At 37.8% G+C, this 24,312-nt stretch overlaps 1 protein-coding gene across 1 annotated transcript; it reads left to right on the top strand.

Moving 5' to 3' along the window:
- The first annotated feature begins 115 nt into the window (after nucleotides 1-115).
- Nucleotides 116-23,415, top strand: daw1 (dynein assembly factor with WDR repeat domains 1). Its single transcript, XM_053500618.1, has 14 exons — nucleotides 116-189; nucleotides 1,363-1,435; nucleotides 3,309-3,453; nucleotides 7,508-7,566; nucleotides 7,657-7,779; nucleotides 10,464-10,563; nucleotides 14,892-14,999; nucleotides 17,434-17,540; nucleotides 17,717-17,819; nucleotides 17,923-18,037; nucleotides 18,298-18,374; nucleotides 22,603-22,695; nucleotides 22,838-22,907; nucleotides 23,025-23,415. The coding sequence occupies exons 1-14, from the start codon at nucleotides 150-152 to the stop codon at nucleotides 23,057-23,059; spliced, it is 1,248 nt and encodes a 415-aa protein (XP_053356593.1). The 5' UTR covers nucleotides 116-149; the 3' UTR covers nucleotides 23,060-23,415.
- Nucleotides 23,416-24,312: the final 897 nt, after the last annotated feature.

Genomic DNA, 24,312 nt, shown 5'->3' with positions numbered 1-24,312 from the left:
TCTATACTTTTACAACATAAGCAACTAAGTAATACAGTGACTCACCATCCAAGGAACAAAACGCGCCTGAATTTAACGCATGCGCAGGTCGAACAACAAGAAGCGTAGTCGTGGTTGCCGTGGCAGCGGTCTGTTGTACTCGAGCAAAAATGAGGCTAAAGAGGCTCCATATTCGCTACTATCCTCCAGGTAACACTAAAAAAGTTTACAGCTTAATATTGTCTGATTTCGTAATATATATTTAAATATCGGTCTGATGTTCGTGCTTTGTGAACTAGCTTGTGTTTTAAACACAATTCAAAGCTGAAAAAAGACTTTATCTATTGAGCTTTTCAACGAGAACGTTAATTAAGGTTACCGCGAGGACTTCAGATATTCCCCTAGGTAGTCATTACCTTAAGTTAATCTCACTTAACAAAAATCCACGCATTATCACAATCATAGACAACATAAACAGGTGTTATCAGGCAGAAACAGGTCTTAAGAATTAAAAATGTAGGCATAAATATGTGATATTATGATACTTAAAATACTGTTAAATATTGCTAAAACCTTTGTATTTGGGTATATTTGATAAAGTTATTTATAATGTTGGTGTTATTGGTATTTCTAAGAATGCATTCTTCTTCTTCTTCTTCTTCTTCTTCTTTTTATTATTATTATTATAATTAGGCCTATTTATTAATTTGTGTGGAAACTGTTTACAAGCCCACACATTCTGTGATTAATTTCAGTAGAAACCTGCAACCCTAATGCCGGAAAATGGGGGAAACTCACTACCATCACTGTTAGTGTTGAGTCTTAAGTTCACTCCTGCAATAACAAATAAGAGAAATCATATTAAATGGAAATCCCTAAAATAAAATGTCCCCTTATATGGTTTCAGTATTTTAGAGTAATTGCTCTGTACAGTTGCTTTGCTGCTTCCTGGCCTGTTTTCAGGACATTGACTACACACAATGGAAAGCTGTTCTTTACTGTATTTTACTTTTTAGGTAGAGTTTACATAGCCCAAGAAATTAAAACAGATAATATATAAAAGACGAAATAAACTACTTTATAAAATTTAATTCTGCCACCTTATACCATGATAATGAAATTGAATAAATTATACTTTTAGCTTTGAAATAACTTTTGTAAATCATTACTAATGTTTTATTGTAATTGTAAACTACTGACGCCTGACAGCAATCCACTTTAAACTGTATTCTACCATTTTCCCCTCACCAAATAGCTTGACCCCTTACCCTAACACAATATTACATGAGATTTAATGTTACCCTTACACCTATTCTGAGGTGTATAGAAACCTGTTAAGAGGAATACATCACCTAATTTCAGGTTACATTTGTTGTTGTGCAGGTATAATTCTGGACTACGTGGCAGGAGGACAGGAGAAAAGCAGATGCATTGACCTGCTACACTTAACACCAACGTGAGTATTGCCATTTTTATATCAACGTCTACTTTACAGTTATTCAAACTTATTCAAAGTGTGTTTCAACGCAGTCCAAATGGGCTTGCTTTTTCCTGGGTTTAGGCCATATCTTAATATTCAACAGAAAAGGGTTAGGGTTACATTTTAGTACATCAAGAATGTTCTGAACAAGGCTGAATTTGACTAGATGGGTAGATGCCATTTGTATCTATCCTTATATCTGTACCCATTGCTTGGTATTATAAGGGTGAAACAGTGTATGGGTAATTCTTTCATCTTATGGCAACCTAAATAATGGTTATATGTCTTGTCATCAAAATATGTTAGAATCAAGATGTTTAGAATATTTTCTATTATTTCAAGATATTTAAAATGGCCTTATGTTTTAAAATCAGGATTTTTTTCTCCTCTGCAAATCTGTACCACTTATTAACCACAATGCCCCAATGAACACTTTGTGTTAAAACCTTATAACCTTTAAATTTCCTGCCCAAAAATGACTTGTGATACACAGTGCATAAGGTGAAAACATTTAAGAGTTCTGGTCGGATTGTCATTTATTATTGTTAACTTCTTAACTATATTTTTTTTAAAAAAAGTAAAAAATCATGACTACTTAGAAACAAATTTGAGACATTATGTACAGTATATGGCTGGCAAAATTTAAAGCATTATACTGTACCTCTGAGTCCCTCTAGTGTCTGGTTGCAGTACTATACTTAACACGGTCAAATCCTATGCAAGTGAATGAAAAAAAGCGAAAACTTTGCATTTTTAAATATTTCTCTATGAATAATGTTGTCATTTTTTCCACGATTAGGTGACCTCGATATCTCCACCAGTGTTTTCCTTACAATAGATGCGTTTTTTAGGAGTTATTTGATAGTTTTGAAAATGCTGGTATTCATGAGGTGATTGATAGTTTGGGATGGGTTGATGATCAGATAGAAATGACATGAGGGTGTCTCGTAGTATGCACCTGAAGCATTTACCGAGACTACAGCTCTGAGAAATTCAGTTAACAATTACTTTATTTGGTACTGAAGATTTACAACATTGACAGTGTTGACAGTTTTGTAGCCAAAACATGTCTTATTCTGCTGTATACTATTTGAACAAATAATGATGACTGAACCAGCTTGTTAACTATAGCTAGATATTAATTGAATATTTATAACAGTTTAGTAAATAACAGTTTTAGTAGAATCCAAAAAGCATGGATGATCATTGTACTAATAGTGTGACTAGCAAACCAACATGAGTGATTGATATAATTTAGATTTATACATTTTCTCATATATTTTATACTAATTTTCCTAATTATCTTTTGATTCTGTAAAGCTGCTTTGCTACAATTGACTATTGTTAAAAGTGCTATATAAATAATATTTTATTGAATTGAGTATAATGGCATGAGCTAAAACTGAGACAACTACAAAATTTATAGAACTAGAAAAGCATTAAAAGCCCTTCAGATTGATTAAACTAAATACAGCAGATGCTAGAGCTAGATGAAAATCTTGACTTGATCATCACACCCATACGTGCTGTTTAAACATCCCTTTTCAAAATTATTGGATGAATCTATTTTGCCATTAATATGGATTTCTGAACCTTTTAGTAAATCACATTTTGAGTCACTACATGTTTTTTTTATTTGTATATTTTAAATTATATACGTTTACCACAAAACGACATCTTAAGCATTGGGAAAAGGCCTATACTAGGGTCTGTTAAAAAAAGAACTATTTGTTTGTTATTATTGTATGGTTATTATGTGATGTACTGCTGGTATAATATTGGAGTTTAATTTTGCACATGTAAGCTAAGAGTTCTAGAGAGAAATTTACACAATTCACTCTCATTTCAGCACCAACGTGAATGAGTTGTTATCAGAAATCAGAAGAATTGAGCCATTAATCACCGACTCACGTACCGACCAGGTGAAAGTGTTGATTAAACGGTTACAGGACAAACTAAGCCAACCAGATGAGCGCAACTTTTACCTGTTTAAGGTACGCATATACAAGCACATCTGTACACACACCTACACACCTACACTCACACTCTCTCTCTCTCTCACACACACACACACACACACACACACGCACACACATCTTTTCATAAAAATGAGCGGTTCCGGTTAATTGTGTTTATAACAACCACTAGATGGCAGCACATGGTCAATTACGAGCGTCGTTCAAGTGATACCGGGATTCGTGATTCTATTTCTCTTTTATGAGGATATAAAAATGATTGATATTTACAAAAGACTTTAAGCACAGTACAGTGATGAGGCTCTTATTTGCAGTAAAACATTTGAATGGTGCAAATGTTTTAAATAAGTTGGTACGTCCATGAATGATGAAACCACTGCATTCGTTTCTGAGAACATTCAGCAATGGAACACCTGATCCATAAAATCAACCGATAACTTGTTGTCAACTTGCAGAAAAGACACATCTGTCAGTGGGAACTTGTACACACAATCTGACAATACACACAATTTCTTGCACATTGCAAGATCTCAGCTGGTAGTTATTGCCACATCCCTAGTACAGTCCTGACTTTACTCCAAGCCATTTGCAAATGTTTGGTCTATTAAAGTTCCTAGAAGGTCAGCATTTCAGACATGATGCATAATGAAAAAAATTTAGCAGAGGATTATGTAGAGAAATAAAGGTAGTTTTTACTTTTTTGAGTTCTGCTATTCTGCAGAGTCAAAAGTCCTGGTTTAACTTGAACACCCTCATATGTATTAAAAAAAAAAAGTCAGTGTAAATAAAAATTTCATTTGGGTCAGCACATTTATTAACATAAACCATTGCATTTATAGTAGCTAAGATTTGTTAAACTGTTAAGTTTACAATTTTTGAATAATAACTAACGTCAGCTGTCTTTTATTCCTTTAATTTTGTGGCATGAAAACCGATATCTTCAATCTAAAAACATAACTAAACTGTCTCAGACCTTCATCACACAATAATGAACACAAATTTAAACATGAAGCAACCTTTAATATAATCCTTTACACGATAGGTTCTTTTTGTGAAAAATGTCATTGGACAAAGTGCATATCGCTAATCTTTCTTCAACACAGTGGAAAAAAATCCCATATGAGCCTTAGGCATAGTGCCGCTGAAGCGCAATCAAATGACATGTCATAATTTTTTTCTTCAGGTTACGAGAAATAAACATTCGCTTAATCAAGTTTAAATTCATGAACATTCTTATAAGCGCTCGCATATATATTATGCAGGAGCACCAGTAAAAACAAATGGAATGGTCTAAGTTATATTAAAATTTAAGATTTGTTGATTGATTCACAACATCAGCTCATGCACTGGGTATCCTGCAAGAAAATACTGCAGCTTCAAAGTTGCTGATAGAGTAAAAAATAACTGGTGTTCCCAAATTGCCAGTAGTGTGTGAGTGTGTGTAAAGGTTAACTGGAGGTCCTACCATGGTCATAAAATGGAAATAAATACAGTGGTCACTACTGGCCTCCATGGAGAAATTCCTAAATAGATGGATGTCTAAAATATAAGGATATATGTTTCTGCTAACACAATGTCCGGTAGCACTACTATGTTTGTATCATGGGTTACTGTTAGTCTTTGTTTTTGTGCATGCTCCCTGTAATGTCTGTGGTTGTAAATGAAGGTGACTGTAATGAAACAGTTGAAGACAGCACGACAGAGAAACAAACATGCTCCGTATACGTGACTGCATTGCATGCCTTCTCATGCTTTCAATAAACACCTCTGACCTTTTGTATTGTTTTTTTTTTTTTTTTTTACGTAAAAATTCGTTTTGCTCTCTGGATGAATTTGAGGTTAGTATATTCAAGTGCTTGTCTGTAAGTGATTGCAATTAAAATACAAATGCATTTATAATTAATGATCTGCATTTGTGACAGCTTAAATTTTGCCATCAAAATTAGTAACAGAGGACACTACATGTTTATATAAGTCCATATGTAACTGAAAACTGCTTGTATGTCATTGAAAACATGACCACACAGCACAGTGTATATTTAAGGGAATGCTAGGTAATGAAGCGAGCTGAATTGATTGTATATCGCAGCAGCTTGTCTAACCATATATCTTTGTAGTGTAGTAGCTCCTTTTACATTTGCCTCTGTAGAGACTCAGTGTCACATTGCCACCTGCACCACAGGGGGGAAAAAAGAAAAAAAGTGGCATATCTTCTGCCCTTATTTTTTTAAATATATTTATCACAAAATGTAATGAAGGTATTTAAAATGTTATTTAACAAATCCATGAAGAAAGGTCTCAAAAACTTTACATTGCTGTATTTAGTTTAACTCAGCTGGGAATATCATAAAGAGGTCACAGTGGGAGGTGTCACCTAACGTAACATTATTTTACAACAGGTACTTATAAATAGTGTCAATACCCTACTTTTCTGACATCACTAACATTTTTGATTGAAGGACAGGATTACATAAACTTTTCATAGAGCTTATGGGTTGCAAAGAAGCAAATTTCAATCTGTATAATTTGGAAAAGTTTCCCGTGAACTCATTGTAGTCACCTGTCTGCAAACATCTGCAAATGTCTCCTTTGGCCTTGCTGTGTTTTAAGTATGTCTCTTCAAACTTGTCGTTAGGCAGCAGAATGCCTTGTGATCCTCTGTAAAGCACACAAACTCCTGGTCAAAGTCCTGCCTGCTTGACAATCACTACCACATAGTGCTTAAGACCATTCCACATTCTAACCTTCATAAGTATTTTGTTCATTGTACTCCAGTGTCTTTTTAAAGGATGGCATTTTATGCCTACACCTTCCATTGACTCTATTGGCAAGATGTCCATATCCTTTTGTTTATATAATGTACCACCTTTTTATCCACCCTTGTGGGTTTTTAAACCCAACTCCATGGGAAGCAGATCAACCTTAAGCGTATTATATTGTGTCACATGTCTCACTATTGCCCCAGACAGACAATCATTAATGCTTCCTGGGTCTGTGTGCCAAAGACCCATTCAGGTACCAGCTGTTTTTCCTGCTCTTTTATAAAGTCTAATTTTTGATCCACCCTTAAACAACCATAAGAGCTCATCAGTGCAACCTCTACATCGTCGAACATCTTAGCAGCTTGCATGAAAAAGAGTTGGCACTTGTCCAGCAATATTGTTGGGAGGGGCCAAATTCTTTTTCATGGCTGCCTTAACACTTGCTTGGAGCCATTGCTCTGCTGTGTTGCTTTAATGTGCAGCTACCGTCACCCTGACGGTTCAGAAAATGAAACACAGTCACATCAGGGTCTGTTCTAGACTCCTTCTATCTATGTATGGTTATATTCCTCTTACTAGCTCTTTTATTTGACCCATACTTTTTGCCTGTTCATTAAATCTGCGTTTCGGTGCAATAAAGGCACTCTCTTCTGTTCCCTGGGACTGTTCAACAGAGTCTTCTGTCACTAAAGGAGCTTCCCTTTACTCTTATGATATTTGCTTCACAAGGTGATAAATAGACAGCAGCATTTTCAAAGATTGAGAGGCGCATTTCGATTAAGTCCGCACCCAAGTAAAATTGCAGTTTTGTTATGAGCCCAGATGAACTGCACCAAGGAAATACACCAAAGTTTGATTCAAATGGATTTCTCAGCACAGCATATATGAAAGCACAATCAGAAAAAGAGTCAATAAAGGATTATAGTTAAAAAAACGTGCTCTGCATTCTTGAAAAAATAAAATTTTTATCTAATGTCACTGCCGAGTACATTAACATGTGAAGCAGCAAGACAAATCCACGCATCCACATAATCACGCTTTTTATTTCGGTTGCCACAGCTGTCCCCGCACGCTTAAAGCATAAAATTCTTGCCACCTCCACTGAATGCAATACCAGGACCACTCACTGGGACGCCATGGTTTACAGACTGAAAATTACTGATGTATGAAAATCACTCAGTCAGGATTATAGATTGGAAAGGAATTAATGCACTTAAGTGCACCACTTCACAACACCCTCTCTCCATCCATCATTCCCTCCCTCTCACTCCTTCTCGCTCTCTTTTTTTATTCTCTCCCCCTCTCTCTAGGCGCTTCGGGCTCACATCCTGCCTCTTACCAATGTCGCCTTCAATAAATCAGGGTCGAGGTGAGTTTATCTCAGCCTCTCATGTTCCTCTCAGTCACTCACTCACTTACTCCTTTTTTCATCTTTTTTTTTCCTCCATCATTTCTGCAGTTTCATAACCGGGAGCTATGACAGGACATGTAAAATATGGGACACTGTGTCTGGAGAGGAACTGCACACACTGGAGGGGCACAGAAATGTTGTTTATGCCATTGCATTCAATAATCCCTATGGGTAATTCTTCTTCTTCTTCTTCTTCTTACTATTATTAATATTATTTATTACCATCCATTTCTTTCTTTTTTCCACACTTCTTTTATTATTAAATCAGACTTCTCAGACCTCCATTAAATATAAATTATTTTTACACTATACAAATTACACTATGTAGCAAAAGTTTTGAAGACACTTGACTTCAGTAGCACCCATATGTGGGTTTTACCCAGACTGTTGCCACAATGTTTGTATAGCATAACGGTAAGGGATATGTTTGTATGCTGTGGCATTGCCATTTACCTAAGAACTTAGAAGTGTCTATAAACAATTGCCCTTGAGATGCCCTTGTATACGGACATGACATTTTCTCCCGAATACTATACCAACTGCATTATTTTTATGTTTACCTAATATTTTAAACTGTTTTATTTTTATTTTCAATTAAATTTTAATTAGATTTAATTAGTTTTCTATTTTTATTTTAAATTACATTTTTTATTAGTTTAAAAGTTTCATTGCAAACTTTTTTATTTTTGTTTTAAATTAAATCAAAAAGTTTATTGCTATTATTTTCTATTTTATGAATATTTTTTTTTCTTTTATGTAAAGCACTTTGAATTACCATTGTGTATGAAATGTGTTATACAAATAAACTTGCCTGCGTTGCCTTCCCTATACAGGCTGTCCCCCACTTATGAACGAATTCCATTCCAGGAGCACGTTCATAAGTTGGATTTGTTCGTAAGTCAGATAAAGTAAGTTATATATGCCTTTAACACAAATATCTATCTAAAGCATACCAATCCACTTGACCAAATTTGTCTCCTTTCCCATCATGTGGCTAAAACTGTAACTGAAGTAAATAAATCTCACAGTGAAATGTTGTCTCTACACCTTTAAATCATAATGAGCACCATTTTAATGGTAACTCCAATGAAAATACTGTATTCATCTAAAAATAATTGATACAAAATATAAAGTAAAAAAAAAAACTAATTACCTTGCACTTTTTAAAAGAATCACCCTCGACAGGAAATGGTGGGTTAGGAGGGAGGAGGGGGGTTATTGTGTAGGACAACTTTCACACAAACACACATGCACACACACAAGTAAGTTTGCGAGGGAATATCCGGATGCTATTCTGTCAAGGTTTTTCACTTGTTTGGACTGTGAACTTTCTGAAAATAGAATTATTATTAGGACAGTTTTACACGACAGCTATTTTCCATCAATGTGCTCCCAGGCTAATTCATTGAAACCGGTGAGGCCGACACATTTCTTACGCACCCCCACACACATCCGCATACAATATACCAGACTTTAGACACTTTATACATTCACTTACACACTGAAAATATTGTATATAATTGTAAATATTGGTATCTGCAGCGTCTACAATGCACTTAAAATACTTCCATGAATATGTTTGCATCTACGGATGTTAGATGCTAACCACGGTCCGTTCGTATCTGCGGAAATTCATAACTCGAATGTTCATAAACCGGAGACTTCCTGTATATCTATATAACTACATAACTACTATATATCCTTGTACGATCCTCATATGAGGACCATTAGGTATAATTCATTTTCCAAATGTCTTCTTGTTTAAAGATTATGATTAGGTTCATAGTTATCAGGTGCTAATAAAGAGAAAGATGCATTAAAGTGTGCTGGTCTCAAAAGGATAGCGTATTTGTTAACAAATTAACATCCTGCAGCTGAAGCTGTAAATACTAAAGTAGTGAAAGAATAATTGCTCAAAATTCAATCAAAATTAATTAAATGTTTAAAATAGTAATTATTATTATTGAAAATGTTTTATTCTTATATTAAAACATCCCATAAAACAATTGTTCATGTGCTTGTAATTACAACATGGTTGTCCTTGTTCCAGGAGATAAAGAGAAAGGGAATGCAACCCCAAGGCTGCTGACTTATAATGTAGTTCTATGGTATTATCTGACATATTTAGCTGTCAACTAAACATCCATACCATAACCTCCTTAAACTGTCCTTACGAGACCCGGACTCTACTGTTGTGTACATTTCAATTTCTACTGACTGCTTTTCTTTATTTATAGCTGATAACTATAAATTGAATCAATGTCTTCAACCAGAAAGATGTTTCCTATATAGACATTGAGGTTGGGAGAAAAAGTCATGTCCTCATATGATGACATTTGGGTCTCAAGATATATATATATATATATATATATATATATATATATATATATATATATATATATATATATATATATTTGCCTTATGGTATGTCACTTGTTGAATTATATTTGCAAATTCAAAGTTCAAACAGAATAATTACACACAGAGACAGACAGACACACACACTACAGGTTCAGCCAGCTCCAGGGTGTTATGTGGGAGTGCTGTCGTTTTGAGTCAGGTGCTCATTCCCTTATCCCTGTGTCCCTTTCTGTGTCTTTATCTCTCTTTCTTTATCTTGCTGTTTATCTTTGTCTGTCTTTCTTATTCGTGTTCTCCTTCTCGCAGTTTGGAGCAGCTTATTTTTCTCTTCCTATAATGTTACCTTATTTCTTCCAGCCTATGTTTATAAATTATTGAGATATACAAGGAAATCATTGTAATTGACTTTATATTTTCAGATTAGTGGAGCATGTATTGAGAGCAACATGTATTTATTTTTATTTTCTGTGTTTCTCTTTACCTTTCTCCCTCAGCGATAAAATAGCTACAGGCTCCTTCGATAAGACCTGCAAATTATGGAGTGCTGAAACTGGAAAGTGTTTTTACACGTTCAGAGGACACACAGCAGAAATCGTACGTCTTGCACCCTTCAACTCGGCAAACATCTACAAGAGCTGATTTTATTCTTTTGTTCTATTCTGAGGTAGATCCATTGTAAAAAAAAATATCTACGTATGAAACTTAAATCAAGGTAAAATCACGGCTCCAGCCCTAGCCCATTTAGTCTCATTTATGGAGACAGCATCACAAAATTTTTTAACAATTATTTTGTGCAGATATGCCCCAATTTAAGAAAAGAATTGCCTAGTATGTCACATGAAACACCAGGAGGGAGCATGAATTGGTGTGTGTGTGTGTGTGTGTGTGTGTGTGTGTATGTGTGTGTAAGTAAGAGAGTGAGCTAGATAGAGGGTGATTAGAGTGGATATCTAATGCAAGTCTGTCGTCATCATTAGGACGCAGGATGATTTACTAAGGGATCAGTGTTGGGATCAGTGTTGGGAGTACTTGGATTACTTTTTTGATGTAACGTGTAATCTAACGCGTTAGGTCCACCATTTAAACACAGTTACTTAGTTATTTTTTTCAAAAATGTAATCCGTTATTCAGACAATTTATGTAATCCGTGAGCCAGACAGCAGTCATTCCCAATCCATGAAAAAAATAGTAGAAAGTCGTTCTACTAGCCCCGCCTCGATAACCTGCCTTCCTCTCTTATTCCTGCTGTTATACCCCTATATCACCTATGCGGTTTGACCATACGAGGGCCGACGCGCGGAAAGATGGAAACCTATAGTGAATCATGATGAACCGTACTTACGGCTACCGTGAGGTGAGATAGGGGTATTATACCGTTATCTCACCTATCTATCACCAAAACTCGCGGTAAATCATGATGAACCCTACTGAACCCTATGATGAACCCTACTGTATTATAGGGGTATTAGTAGTTAACAGATTAAGGGCCAAACTTCATAGAGTGATAATACTGTAGATGGTAGAATTATATAGAATAATTATAAAGATCTTGACTAAAACAACATGCATGAGGAATCACAAAGTAGTTTTCAGTTTCTGCAAAGGAAAAGTACTCCAACTAGTTACTTTTATCAGAAAGTAAAGCAGTAATGTAACTGATTACTTTTTGAAGACAGTAATTCTGTAATGTAATTAGTAACTTTAAAAAGTAACGTCCCCCAACACTGCTGGGGATGTGGTCTACCTATGTTTTGTCCATAAGTAGTCTTTGTCTCTTGTTCCTTTGGTGACAGTAAACCAAATTTTCAATTATTATTATTTTTTTTAAAAAGAAAAGATCATTCAATCCCCTGCTGTCCATGGGTGAAGTTCTGCCTGGGTTTCAGTGCTTTTTTTTCTTCCAAGACAGAAGAAATATGCACAATCCATTTGAAAACGTATTGTAGCGTTTTTACGCCGGAAAGGATGGTGGAGAGACGAGTGAGCTTATTTGCTACCCAATGCAATGGCTGGGAGTACTTTATTAAGCACACAGCATGTAAGGCATGAGCAGCACCTTCACTCAGGAGCCTACATCCAATTCAGCACTAGCTTGAACTGGAGCACATTTCACACGTCACACACCCCTCACACAAACAGGGCCGAAGCCACCAACCCAAACACCTTTCCCCAACATGGTGAACACACACCGACATCCCCGCAAGGCATGCTGGTTGTCAGCCGCCGCCCCGCCCACGCCACACTGCCCCCACCCGAGCTGTGACCGTCCCTGGTCACCATGACGAACTCCGTTTCGGAGGCGTGGAGGCGGTCCGCGCTGGCGGTGGGAACGCCGGCGTCCTTTGGCAGGTGAGGGGTGAACGCGAATGTAGTCCTGAGGCGGTCCGGCCTCCAAAGTTCGATGGTTCAAAAGTCTTGCAGCGGTGCCCGCGAGCGCTGGGTGGGGCCCTTCTGCCTGGCGATGAGCGGTTCACAGTTCCACAACCCGTGGGAAACAGTGGAGCCGGTGTCCACGAGCGCCCGCAGTAAGACGCCGTCCGGCACACAGTCGATGTAAAGCCCCGCGGGGCTCCCCAACCGTCCACCCGGCGCTAGTTTAGCGGCTGCTGGTGTACGCTGTCCCTCAGGCCTGAGAACGTTGAAGCGGTAGTCCGGCTGTCCCTCAGGCCTGAGAACGTTGCAGCGGTAGTCCGGCGGTCCCTGGCCTCGGCGTCGTCGCGGAATCTCGGAAGCGGTGTCGAGGCCTAGCCGCGACGGGTAGCCCTGTCCCCGGCTAGGTTCACCTACCAAGCGCCACTGAGCTGCGGGCGGTCGCTCGGCTCTTTCGCCGTAATGTGCCGCCATTATGGGCTCGGCGCGCTCGACCTCGCGCCGCGCCTTCTTACGATCACCCGCGCCGTCGCCTCGCCGCGAAACGTCGGAGAGCTGCTCGTTGCCTAGCCGCGACGGGTAGCCCTGTCCCCGGCTAGGTTCACGAACCGAGCGCCACTGAGCTGTGGGCGGTCGCTCGGCTCTTCCGCCGCGATGTGCCGCCAATATGGGCTCAGCGCGCTCGGCCTCGCGCAGCGGCAGTTCGCTTTGCCGGCTAACAGCGCACGGAGCTGTATCTTGCTCCGGCTCTTGCGCAGCGCCAGCCTCCGCTTCTTCTGCGCGAGTAGTCGCTCCGCTACTCGGCGGCCCGCTTGGATTTTTAGAAGGTCCTCCTTTGTGCGCTCGAACCCGTTATTCTCCATCCCACTTCTGACACCAATGTAGCGTTTTTACGCCGGGAAGAATGCTGGAGAGACGAGTGAGCTTATTTGCTACCCAATGCAATGGCTGGGAGTACTTTATTTAAGCACACAGCATATAAGGCATGAGCAGCACCTTCACTCAGGAGCCTACATCCAATTCAGCACTAGCTTAAACTGGAGCACATTTCACACGTCACACACCCCTCACACAAACAGGGCCGAAGCCACCAACCCAAACACCTTTCCCCAACATGGTGAACACACACCGACATCCCCGCAAGGCATGCTGGTCGTCAGCCGCCGCCCCGCCCACGCCACAGTATTTTTTTTTGTGAAAGCATGTATATAAAATAATTAGTAAAGCATACATTATATAAGATAACCAGTATAAACAAATGGGAAGGTCTAAGTTGTCGTATTAAAATTTAGGGTGTGTTAATTGATTTACAACTGTTCTAAATTCACGATGTATCCTGATCCTATACGTTCTGTCATGCACTATTCTCAGAATGATACTATTCATAAAGTCAGTCTAACATTTGATTATGAGGCTAGTTATAGTTGAATAATGTATGCAAGGGTTAGTAAAAAATTATTTGCACTTCAGGTATATTAAAACTTCTGTTGGCCACACCGTGTTATCAGTGCTTTCCATTTAAGGCTACGGTCTCCCCAGTCACTGCTGTGCAGGTGTGAATGTGTTACATGAATTCATTTGTAACTGTGGTTCGAACAAAAATAGATGCCCCACTTGTGATTTGTACGAAAGGAACTCATGGAAGAGCATAAACAGAAGCGTTTGGATATCTTTGAACAAAGTTTGGACCGATACTCTAAGGAAGGTGAAATGTTTTTTAAAAGAATCATAACTACTAACCCTGGATGTGTCACTATGAGCCTGAGAGTTAACAGCAGATTATGAAACAAAAACATTCTTAACTGCAGACCAAGAAAGTTCAATAGTCAACCAACAGCTGGAAAATTGATGCTTACAGTTTTCTGAGATTCTTAAGAGCCAGTATTCAGACATTATCAGGAAAAAGCTTTAACAATCAACAGTGAAATTGAAAAACTCTTATTGAAGAGCTGAAGGCTAAACTTCAGATTAAACGCAGAGGACTGGTATTCAAGGGTGCTGTGATCTGGCATGACAATGTACGTCTTGCAAAGATGGAATATGAAAGCTTGTTGACATATGGACAAAGTGTATTGTAAAGCAAGGAGGTTATGTCGAAAAATTTTTTTTGTCTTTTCTAAAAGTTCATTAAAATAAGTTTTATTAGAGTGCTGATATTTTTGACTTACCATAGTACACTACACCAGACACACCATATACACTATATAGAATCCCTGAATTCATCTGTAATAGGTTTATAGTTGTCACTTTACTAGCTACATGCATTTCCTTTCTGGTTACATTGTAGTTACTGAGTGGTTCAAAGGTATTCTGTTAACAGCATGATCTGAAAAAACTGTTATTGACACCGTTATCAGCCTTCTCTGTCATTTTTCCATCTGACAGATACTACGGGTATGCTCAGTATGGTGTGCTATCTTTCTCGAAAAGGCATAACACACAATAAAAACACTTGACAATTTTACATATTGTGCAGCCACACATTGTGTGTGTGTGTGTGTGTGTGTGTGTGTGTGTGTGTGTGTGTGTGTGTGTGTGTGTATCCTCTGCAGGTCTGTGTATCCTTCAACCCCCAGAGTACCCTGGTTGCCACAGGCAGCATGGACACTACAGCTAAATTATGGGATGTGGAGGATGGTAAAGAGGTTTCCACCCTAGAGGTATCTCTAGCTTTATTCCAATAGTTTTTTTGTTCTCAGGGGAGGCCCTTTGGACGTTCAATTTATTTATTTATACAGTATAGCGGTTTAACAATGGTCTTTGGTCATCTTTAAAGGCTGTTTCATTAGCAAATCTGTTAATTAATCTGGTTAGTTGTGAATTAGATGAGGAGTGTGCATTGCTTTAGATTTACCCAGAAGGCAGTATTGTGATGCATTTCCATTTCAACCTAGCATAAAGTGTTTAAACAGCAGCAAAAAAATATTTTAAAAAAAAACTTTTAAAACTTGGATTGCGAGCATAATTCGTTCTGGAAGCATGTGATCTAAAACACTCATATAAAAGCAAATTTCCCCATAAGAAATAATAGGAATTCCAATGATTTGTTTCACAACCCAAAAATATTTATGTAAAAATGCTAAGTACAGAATGTAAAGTAAAAATAAAACAAATTAACCTGCACGTTTCCTTTGAAAAGAATCGTAGCTGGTGTGAATGAGACTTGACGCTTGTCATGTGTGTGTATGAATGACCTAAACTGAGCAGGTGTGTTTGTATGTGCGTTTAGGTGTGGGATGCTGAGAGTAGCCAGTGTTTGGCCACTTTATTTTGTCATGATGACGAGGTGCTTGACGTTTGCTTTAATTATGCCGGTACAGAGAGAAGGAGGAGGGGGGCTACTGTGTAGGACGACATTCACACATACACGCACGTGCACACATACAGTACACACACTAGTGGAATCACTGCTCTCTGTCAGCAAACTGGAATCTTTTTTTGTGCGACTTTAACCTCTCTAATCTCACTTGCTTTTGCCTCGTTTAGAGGATTTCGCAGAAATGTGACATTGCGTTATTCTTGATCAGACCTCCCACACTGCTACAGCCTTTATAACCTTTTTCTTAACGAGGGCCATTGTTGCAGCACAGTTACTAAAGAACAATCACTACACTTCAACACAAAATAAAAAAATGTTGTACACACATGGTCACAATCTTATAGTAAACAGTGCACACGCACGGATGTTGACTATACGCATACAACAGAGCAAAGAACTATTGGCTAAGTTGTGATCACAAGATGCTCGACAGACAAAGTGAATTGGTACCACCCGTATTTTAAGACTTTGCTCGTTTATGGAATTAAAATTCATTAAAATCTTTTGCTTATCTTGCAAAACACTTGCATACCAAGTTACTCGCAATCCAATGTTTTACTGTACATGTGATAGAGACTAATGAAAACTGGTTGTATTTATTTAATTGTCAGGCTCTGCATTACAGTTATGCTTAAAGGTTTGCATACCTTGGGAGAATTTGCAAAATGTGTACCATTTTTAAAGAAAACATGAGTAAGAAGGCAAAACAAATGTATTTTATTCCTTATTCTTATTATAAGTTTATATGTAAGGCATAGCAGATTCATATGTATGGCACAATCATCAAACAAAACTCAAAACTCAAAAATCAAAGAAAATAATCCCTGTTTGCATACTTTTAGTTCTGAATGTTGTGTATTGCCCCTTTAGCATCAGTGATGGCATGCAGTTCATTGTAATAATTGTTCATAAGATTCTTAATTCTCTTAGGTGGTGTAGCTTCCCATTCTTTTTGGCAAGATACCTTCAGTTCCTGTAAAAACATTTTGGTTGCCTTGCATGAACTGCTGATGAAATGAATGTGGCTCAATGATTATGAATTCAGGAGACTGTGATGGCCGCTCCAGAACCTTAACCTTTTTCTGCTGTAGCCATTGGAGGGTCGACTTGGCCCGTGTTTTGTATCATGGCAAGTTGACCATGCAGGTAGACAGAACTGTTTATTTTCCAACTCTTTATCGGAGTTTGAACAGTACTGACCGGCATTTTTTAATGGTTGGGATGGTGGTTTATATCCTTTTCCTGCATTATAAAATTCAGCTACCTTATTACGCAGGTCCACTGGCAGTTTATTTGTCTGTTATTCTGGCAGTTACAATGAACCACAGATGTGGAAACTTCTCTTTAAAAGTAACTTAAATCAGTGTGTATCAATCTGTATGTTTTTAATTTGTACCTACATTCAAGAATATGTAAAAGTTTGATCAGGGTTGTTTGGGTGATTTCAGTCAACAACTCATACCATGTGATAATTAATGACTTCACATGACCACTATCCTTAAATAAGAAATTATTGCATTATCAGTCATATTTTCCCAATAAATGTGAATGTTTTACAATTTCTTTCAAGGTATGCAAACTTTAGAATTTGTGTACAGTGGGACTGTATAGTGGGACAGTGTTAAAAGTATCAAAACTAAAGTTAAATTTAATGTTTTAATGACATTCCCTTTTTTATAAGGACAATCCAGGTAATATGTGTATTTTGTTATTTACTAATTTCTTATTGTCTTATTTATTTATTTTTTTTTATCTCTCACACTTGTCTCTTTTAGGGTCATTCTGCTGAGATAATATCTCTCTCCTTCAACACGGTTGGGAATCGTTTAGTCACTGGCTCGTTTGATCACACTCTTATACTGTGGGATGTACCATCAGGGAGGTGTGTGTGTGTGGGTGTGTGAGCAGCTGGGGTCCTGAGAGATCACTGAAAATTTTGAACATTTTCTGCCTAGATGTTTTTATCATACCCATACCAGATTCTAGATAACCACCTCACAAGTTCTCTGATTGCAGTGATTTGTTTATAAATGTATCTGTTTTTTTCTGTTATTAAAGGCGACTACACACTCTGATAGGGCACAGGGGAGAAATCAGTAGTGTGCACTTTAACTGGGATTGTTCCCTTATCGTCTCTGCCTCTATGGACAAAAGCTGCAAGGCCAGAATTCAGTCCTCTCTTTAGTATATGTTTTTTTTATTTTTTTTATGTGTGTGTGTATGAATGACCTAAAATGAGCTGGTGTGTTTGTATGTGTGTTTAGGTGTGGGATGCTGAGAGTAGCCAGTGTTTGGCCACTTTATTCGGTCATGATGATGAGGTGCTTGACGTTTGCTTTAATTATACCGGTCAACTCATTGCAACAGCCTCAGCTGATGGTGAGACCATCACTGCACTCAGCACAACCGCAACACAGTCATCCACACCACCACCAACGACATCCTCACCAGTGACGTCTAACACATCATTACCAGTATCTCTTCAGAATTAGTACCATAATCTGAATCCTCACAATAAACCTTTAGCATCACAATCACAGTATATCCCCATCATCATCCATATCATCGGCATTAAAAGATAAACTTTACCATCATCATGACCTCTGCCTTCACAGCCTCTCTCCCTCTGTTTACTGTAGGTACATCCAGGGTGTTTAACGCAGAAACTTACCAGTGCATGTGTAAACTAGAGGGTCATGAAGGAGAGATATCTAAGGTAAGTCTTGCATGTATGCATCTATGCACACACACACACACACACACACAATTTCTCCTTATCACATCTTCATTTTTTCTCTTTCTCTTGTTCATTTCCTGCTTTTCTTGTCTCTCCCTTGGTCAACTCCTATTTGTCTCTACTTGACTTATACTCTATCTCTCTATATACTGTACCATTTTTCTCATATTTCTTTTGGTTATTCGTTTTCTTCTCTGTCCTGTCTTTGTGCCACCATTATATCATTATTAACACATCTTTCTTTATTTTTTTCACCCTCCCTCTCAATTCTTTCCTCTATCAATTTCTCTTTCTCTTTCTCTCTCTCTGTCTATCTATCTATCTATCTATCTATCTATCTATCTATCTATCTATCTATCTATCTATCTATCTATCTATCTCCATCTCTCCGCCTCTCTGTTCTCTCATTCTGAAGGCCAGAGTAGTTCCATTTCCTGTATAATGGATTATAATTCAAACACACACTTACATTTTTATAACAACATCCACATAAGGGGCTTTTCATCAATTTCAGCTACAGATCATACTGCCACGGTGACACAGGTCACACAGAGTTTAAACAGACTCTTTTTTCCTCTCTCTCTTCCTCTCACACTTACTCGCTATCTTTCTCGCTCTCCCTCTCTCACCCACACACATACGCACATGTTTGCAGATGTTAAAATTCTGTAGTGTGATAATTCTCTAGTTTGGTTCATGGTTTATGATATTAAAATATTGATTGCTGTTGATCTTATTCAGCAGCACAGTAGTATGAGGGAAATAAGGAATTCTGTAGTGTTTGTTATCATGAGGTTTAAACAGTTCTTATGTTAACATTACCTGAATGACTAGGCAACTATTTAAGCTAACTGATCACTAAGTTCTGATTCACCAATTTTTCCTCTGTCCCTGTTAATAATATTATCTCAGTTCCAAACACCAAGACTCTAAGAGAAGGCCACTTTCAAAGTATTAATGCTCAGACAGTGAAGGACATTGAAGGATGGTCCTGTCTGTGAAGTTCTGAAAATATTTAATCGAAAGTCTCATGACCTGACATCTCAACAAGATGAACACAACTGAAGACAAACTAGCATTCTAGCATTATAGTAGGAAGATGAATGAAAATACTGCCATTGATTACTGAAGGGATAGTGTATATCACCTGAATACCAATCTTGTGTATCATAGTGAGCATTTTCTGGTTACAAGGTGACATGTGACGTCTGCATTTATGGAAAGTATTATGTCAAACAGCAGTAATATCTAAGAACTTTCTTGTGACAAGGAATACATGCAGTTATATGGAGTTGACAAAACCACAGTTACATACTGTAATTAACTAGCTTGTTGTTTAGCACTTGCTAACTGCCAGGGGTCATGAGGAATAAAACTCACCTTTCCTAAAATTTGCTCAGATAATGCCTGGTGCAGTGGGATGGGCAATGATATTCTTTTCAAATATGGAGAAAGTGCAGGGTTATATCCAGGTAGCAACAGAATAGATTGCGTGTAAAAGGGCGAATGTGTGTTATGATGAAAAAGGCCTGGTGCGATCACCGGAAAGTGCAAACACTTCCAAACCAATCTGAAACGCATCACGCTTATGTGCTGGCCATGTAGACTACATAGGGATATTACAGCGATTATTATATGGGCTATTTATATCGTGCCACATGCAGACCCTGATGTGGTATCTAAAATACTGTATCAGGACATCAAGAAAAATATTTCTGTATATTTATTGCTGTCAAGGATTTCAACAGAGCAAACTTCGAAGTAGGTTTGCCCCAAACAGAATGACCTTCTTGCATGAACAATGTACGATTTAATGCATTTTATCTCAGACCAGAAATATAGTTTTTATATATACAAATACCAGTTTATATAACTGTCCAAATGAAAGAGGCTTGTTGTTAGTTTACATTTCTTTGCTAGGTCTCTACTATTTTAAAACATTGCGCTTCAAAATCCCTTAATCTCTTATCCTGATCCCTAAGAATCTGTGGTTAACATTTGCATGCTTAAACCATTCTACTTAGCATGTGTGCAAGTCTTGTAGCAAGTATGCTAGAAAAAGGCAGACACTGGGCCGACAGTCGTTGCCTAATTAAAGCTAAACGCTGCTGAGAAGGCCATGTTGATTTAGCCAGAGGACTGAACAGTGATAGTTGCTGCAGTTTTCATCAATGTATTTTCGTGTTATTGCTGGTGACAAGCATACCAAGCTGTTGTTTAAGTAGTTGTTTTGTTTCCATGCATTGCAATCAATCTCTGTGATTGTACACACACCAGATTCTAAATTGTACACATAATTGAGATCCTGGGACAGTAATTGTACACATTGGTAGTCCATTGTACATTTGAAGTATGTAGTACTCAATGATGAGACTCAGGCTATTCAGGTCATCCCAAATACTACCAACATATCTCAAATAAGGCATGAAGAGACTGGATACTCGATCAATGGTCTACCAACAGATGGTCTACTGCTTTTGTTTGCAGAGACATGGTAGAATAAAAATGGGACAGTTATGTTCTTTGCTAAATAATCTTAGTAGCCACACACACGTGTAGAGACCGAATTGAAGACAATGTTGACACCATTAAATTAAGAAACGTTTGGCAAGTACTACAGATACTCACAGATTTAAAACAAGAACATCAACAACATCACAAAATTCACCTCTCATCTCTATCACCAATGACCTGAACATACAGTACTCTGTGCTCATTTAGATTTTGGCCATGTCACAGCAAGCTCTCCCAGGCCAGCAGAACTGGCTAAGATCTTATCAATTTCTGTGCATGAAGTGTAAGTTATTTAAGCGAGTCAAGCGAGTCACCTGTAGAGCAACCAGGCCAGGCTCTTATCCTTTGAGCATGCGCAGATCATTTAGCAAGTATATTAACAGATATTATCAATCTGTCTCTTACTCTGTCTGCTGTTCCTGTCTGCCTCAAGAAGTCTATTGTTGTGCTGTCGAATACTTCCTTTGACTTGTGCTGTCTAATACTTTCTTGACACCAGGCACAAAGAGTGTCATTTCAATGTAATGCAGGCTTCACAGGACAGTTTGCACACATCTGGCTGAGCAGATTGTGCCAAACACAATTTATAATATCTAAAAAAAAGAAGACAGTTGCCCTATAACTTGTCCCCCGTTGGCCCAGGAGTGAGGGGTAAGTGAACTTACTTACAGAGTCAACATTTGAAGATCGGAGGGGCTACATGAGTGCTGGCAGGAGAATAGTTAACATCCCACCAACATCGTAATCTATTACCAGGGAGCTGTCAATGGGCAGCACACATCTGGATAAAGAACTTTGTCTAATTTCAGGAATTCCACCTGAGTCTAATGGAGTTAGCAGTACACTATATGCAATATGCAGAGTGAGTTCCAACCCCTCAAGCCTTTCTGGCATGTACTAGCCACTGGTGCCATTAGCCACTGAACTAGAAAAATCTAGCGAAATGTGGAAAACAGTGGGAACCAGCTTGGTGGGAAACATGAGCAGTATTGATTTTGCTTTGATTCACTTACTCAACAGGAATCACTCAGCATGCCAGAGACTGTCCAAGGTGAAAAAGATATACCAGCATATTTAAAAACCAACTCAGTAGTAAAAGTATTTGGGAAAAAAACACATTGCCTGGCCTAAAAAACACTGCCTCAGAAGGGTTACATTTTTGGGCTGCATCAAGCAAAGAAAACAACTAAGGAGATTTGAAATAACAGGAAATGGGATAAGAACCCTTCAACACATTATCAAACACTGGTCGGATAGGGCTGAACTGTCAAATATGTGGAAGAAATATGGTCAGGGGGGAAAAAAGGAATGCAGATTACTTGGCGAAGTTGACTGGTAAAAAATCTACAGTAAAAACCAGAGCTATGTTTAATAGGGAAAGTAAGAGCATTTCGATATGCACACAAAGTGATGAGAACTCAGAGGATTTGGACTACACAGCTGTGGGCCCATAAGAAAACTACTCGTTAGCAAAATCAATCAGAAGGCTTCAATTTGTTAGGGAACATAAGGATTGGACTTTGGGGCAATGGAAGGGTCATGTGGTCTGATAAGTTCAGATTGATCCTATTCCGGACCCTATATGGTATAATGGATTACCTGTCATTACTTTTACATTTTTTAATCTTGAATATAGAATTATTATTATTTTTTTTTTGCATTGACATTAATTGTGACTCATTATTTCTCCCAGGTATGCTTTAACCCACAGGGGACACGTGTGCTTACAGCAAGTGCGGACAGGACAGCACGTGTGTGGTGTGTAAACTCTGGCTCATGTCTGCAGGTGTGTTCTTTTGTTAGTTATTAATTATTATAATATAATTAATTAGAACAATAATTATTAATAATTATTAATTATTATAATTATCATAATTAATTATCATAATAATATGACTGTAGAAGTTCTGTAACAATGTTGTATGCAGGTTTTGGAGGGACACACTGATGAGATCTTCTCCTGCGCTTTTAACTATGAAGGAGACACCATCATTACAGGCAATGACACACACACACACACAGACACAAATGTTGCTGTTGTTTGGATATTTACGAATAGAATAGCTGGAGCCACGTGGTCATTAACATTATTGAATTTGTTTATTTTTTCTGCAGGCAGTAAAGATAATACCTGTCGGATCTGGCGTTAACTACTGTACAGGACAACCTTCAGTATTAACAAACACACGTTTTAGAGCTGTTCGCCATTCTGGTTTGCATATAGAGGTTGACTTTAAGTGCGGAATATCTGCATGTACACCATGTACACATGCATATACTAGTAGTGTAATATAGGAAATCCTCCTATTAAGTCTATTTGTATCTCATATTCACACAGCATTTGCTTCTTCATTTGCTTTTTTCAATTCTGATGCCAAGCATTTCATTATAACTCCAGCCAGGTGTCTGCCAACACTCAATCATGTAATATGTGTAGGTATGTGTTATTACTAGGTTCAAATAAAATCGTTGTAGATTTTCAAATAAACTCAAACTATTTTAGGTACAGGTCTTAGACATTTTTACATTAGTAAGAAATTATTTAGACTCTAGATGTATAGTATGATCCAAGTGTCTTGAGCCAGCTCTAATTTCTTCATATTTCGCTTCCAGACAAGAGCAAGTTTCTGGCTGTTGTTTTTAGTTAAGTCCCTGTATCTGACCAGTTTTAATAGATATTTTAAGTTTGTTAAGCCAGTCAGTCAAGTTAAGTTCAGTCGTTCATGCTTTTTTTTTCGCAACCCCTCCATAGAAGCCACATTTGTGGATAATTTTTATATCGTTATCACATGCACATAAATGACCACTTTGCCATAAATTCCTGCTTCAGAGTTGCTGTAGGCTCCTTGGTATCCTCTTGGCATTTAGTTTGAAACGACATTCTGATCCAGGGCAGGCCTGTGTTGTACTAAATACCTTCCACTTCTAAATAACAGACTTTTCTTCTAGGAAGTGATAAAGCCTTTAAAATTATTTTGGATTCATCTCCTGACTTGTGAACTTTATCTCAGAAATATTTTTACAGATCCTTTTCCACATCAGTGATTTTGTTTTATATATATATTGCACTGCTGGGTAAATACAGTCTGATAAAACTAAAAATGTGTCAGTCTTCATTTCAGGCTGCAAAGCAACAACGTTTGTGTGTTTTTTTAAGGAGGGTAATTCTTTTCTGTACCCACTGTATGAATTAATAAAATCACTCAGAACGAGGATGCTGCTGAGGTTGTTGCTTAAACAACCAGTTTTTAAAGTGTATCTTTATGTACTTTGCAGCCTGTCACAGTAAAACATTTGTTCTAATATCTTTAATTATCTTTAATTTACAAAATTGAATGTGAAAAAATGCACTTTTGTGCAACACCATACTTTATTTATACTCCTCTTAGGAAGCAAGAATGAA

Source organism: Clarias gariepinus, chromosome 7 (assembly GCF_024256425.1).
Source record: "Clarias gariepinus isolate MV-2021 ecotype Netherlands chromosome 7, CGAR_prim_01v2, whole genome shotgun sequence".
Lineage (NCBI taxonomy): Eukaryota > Metazoa > Chordata > Actinopteri > Siluriformes > Clariidae > Clarias > Clarias gariepinus.
Note: the sequence above shows the minus strand (reverse complement) of the source record. Positions and strands in the feature narration are given on the sequence as shown.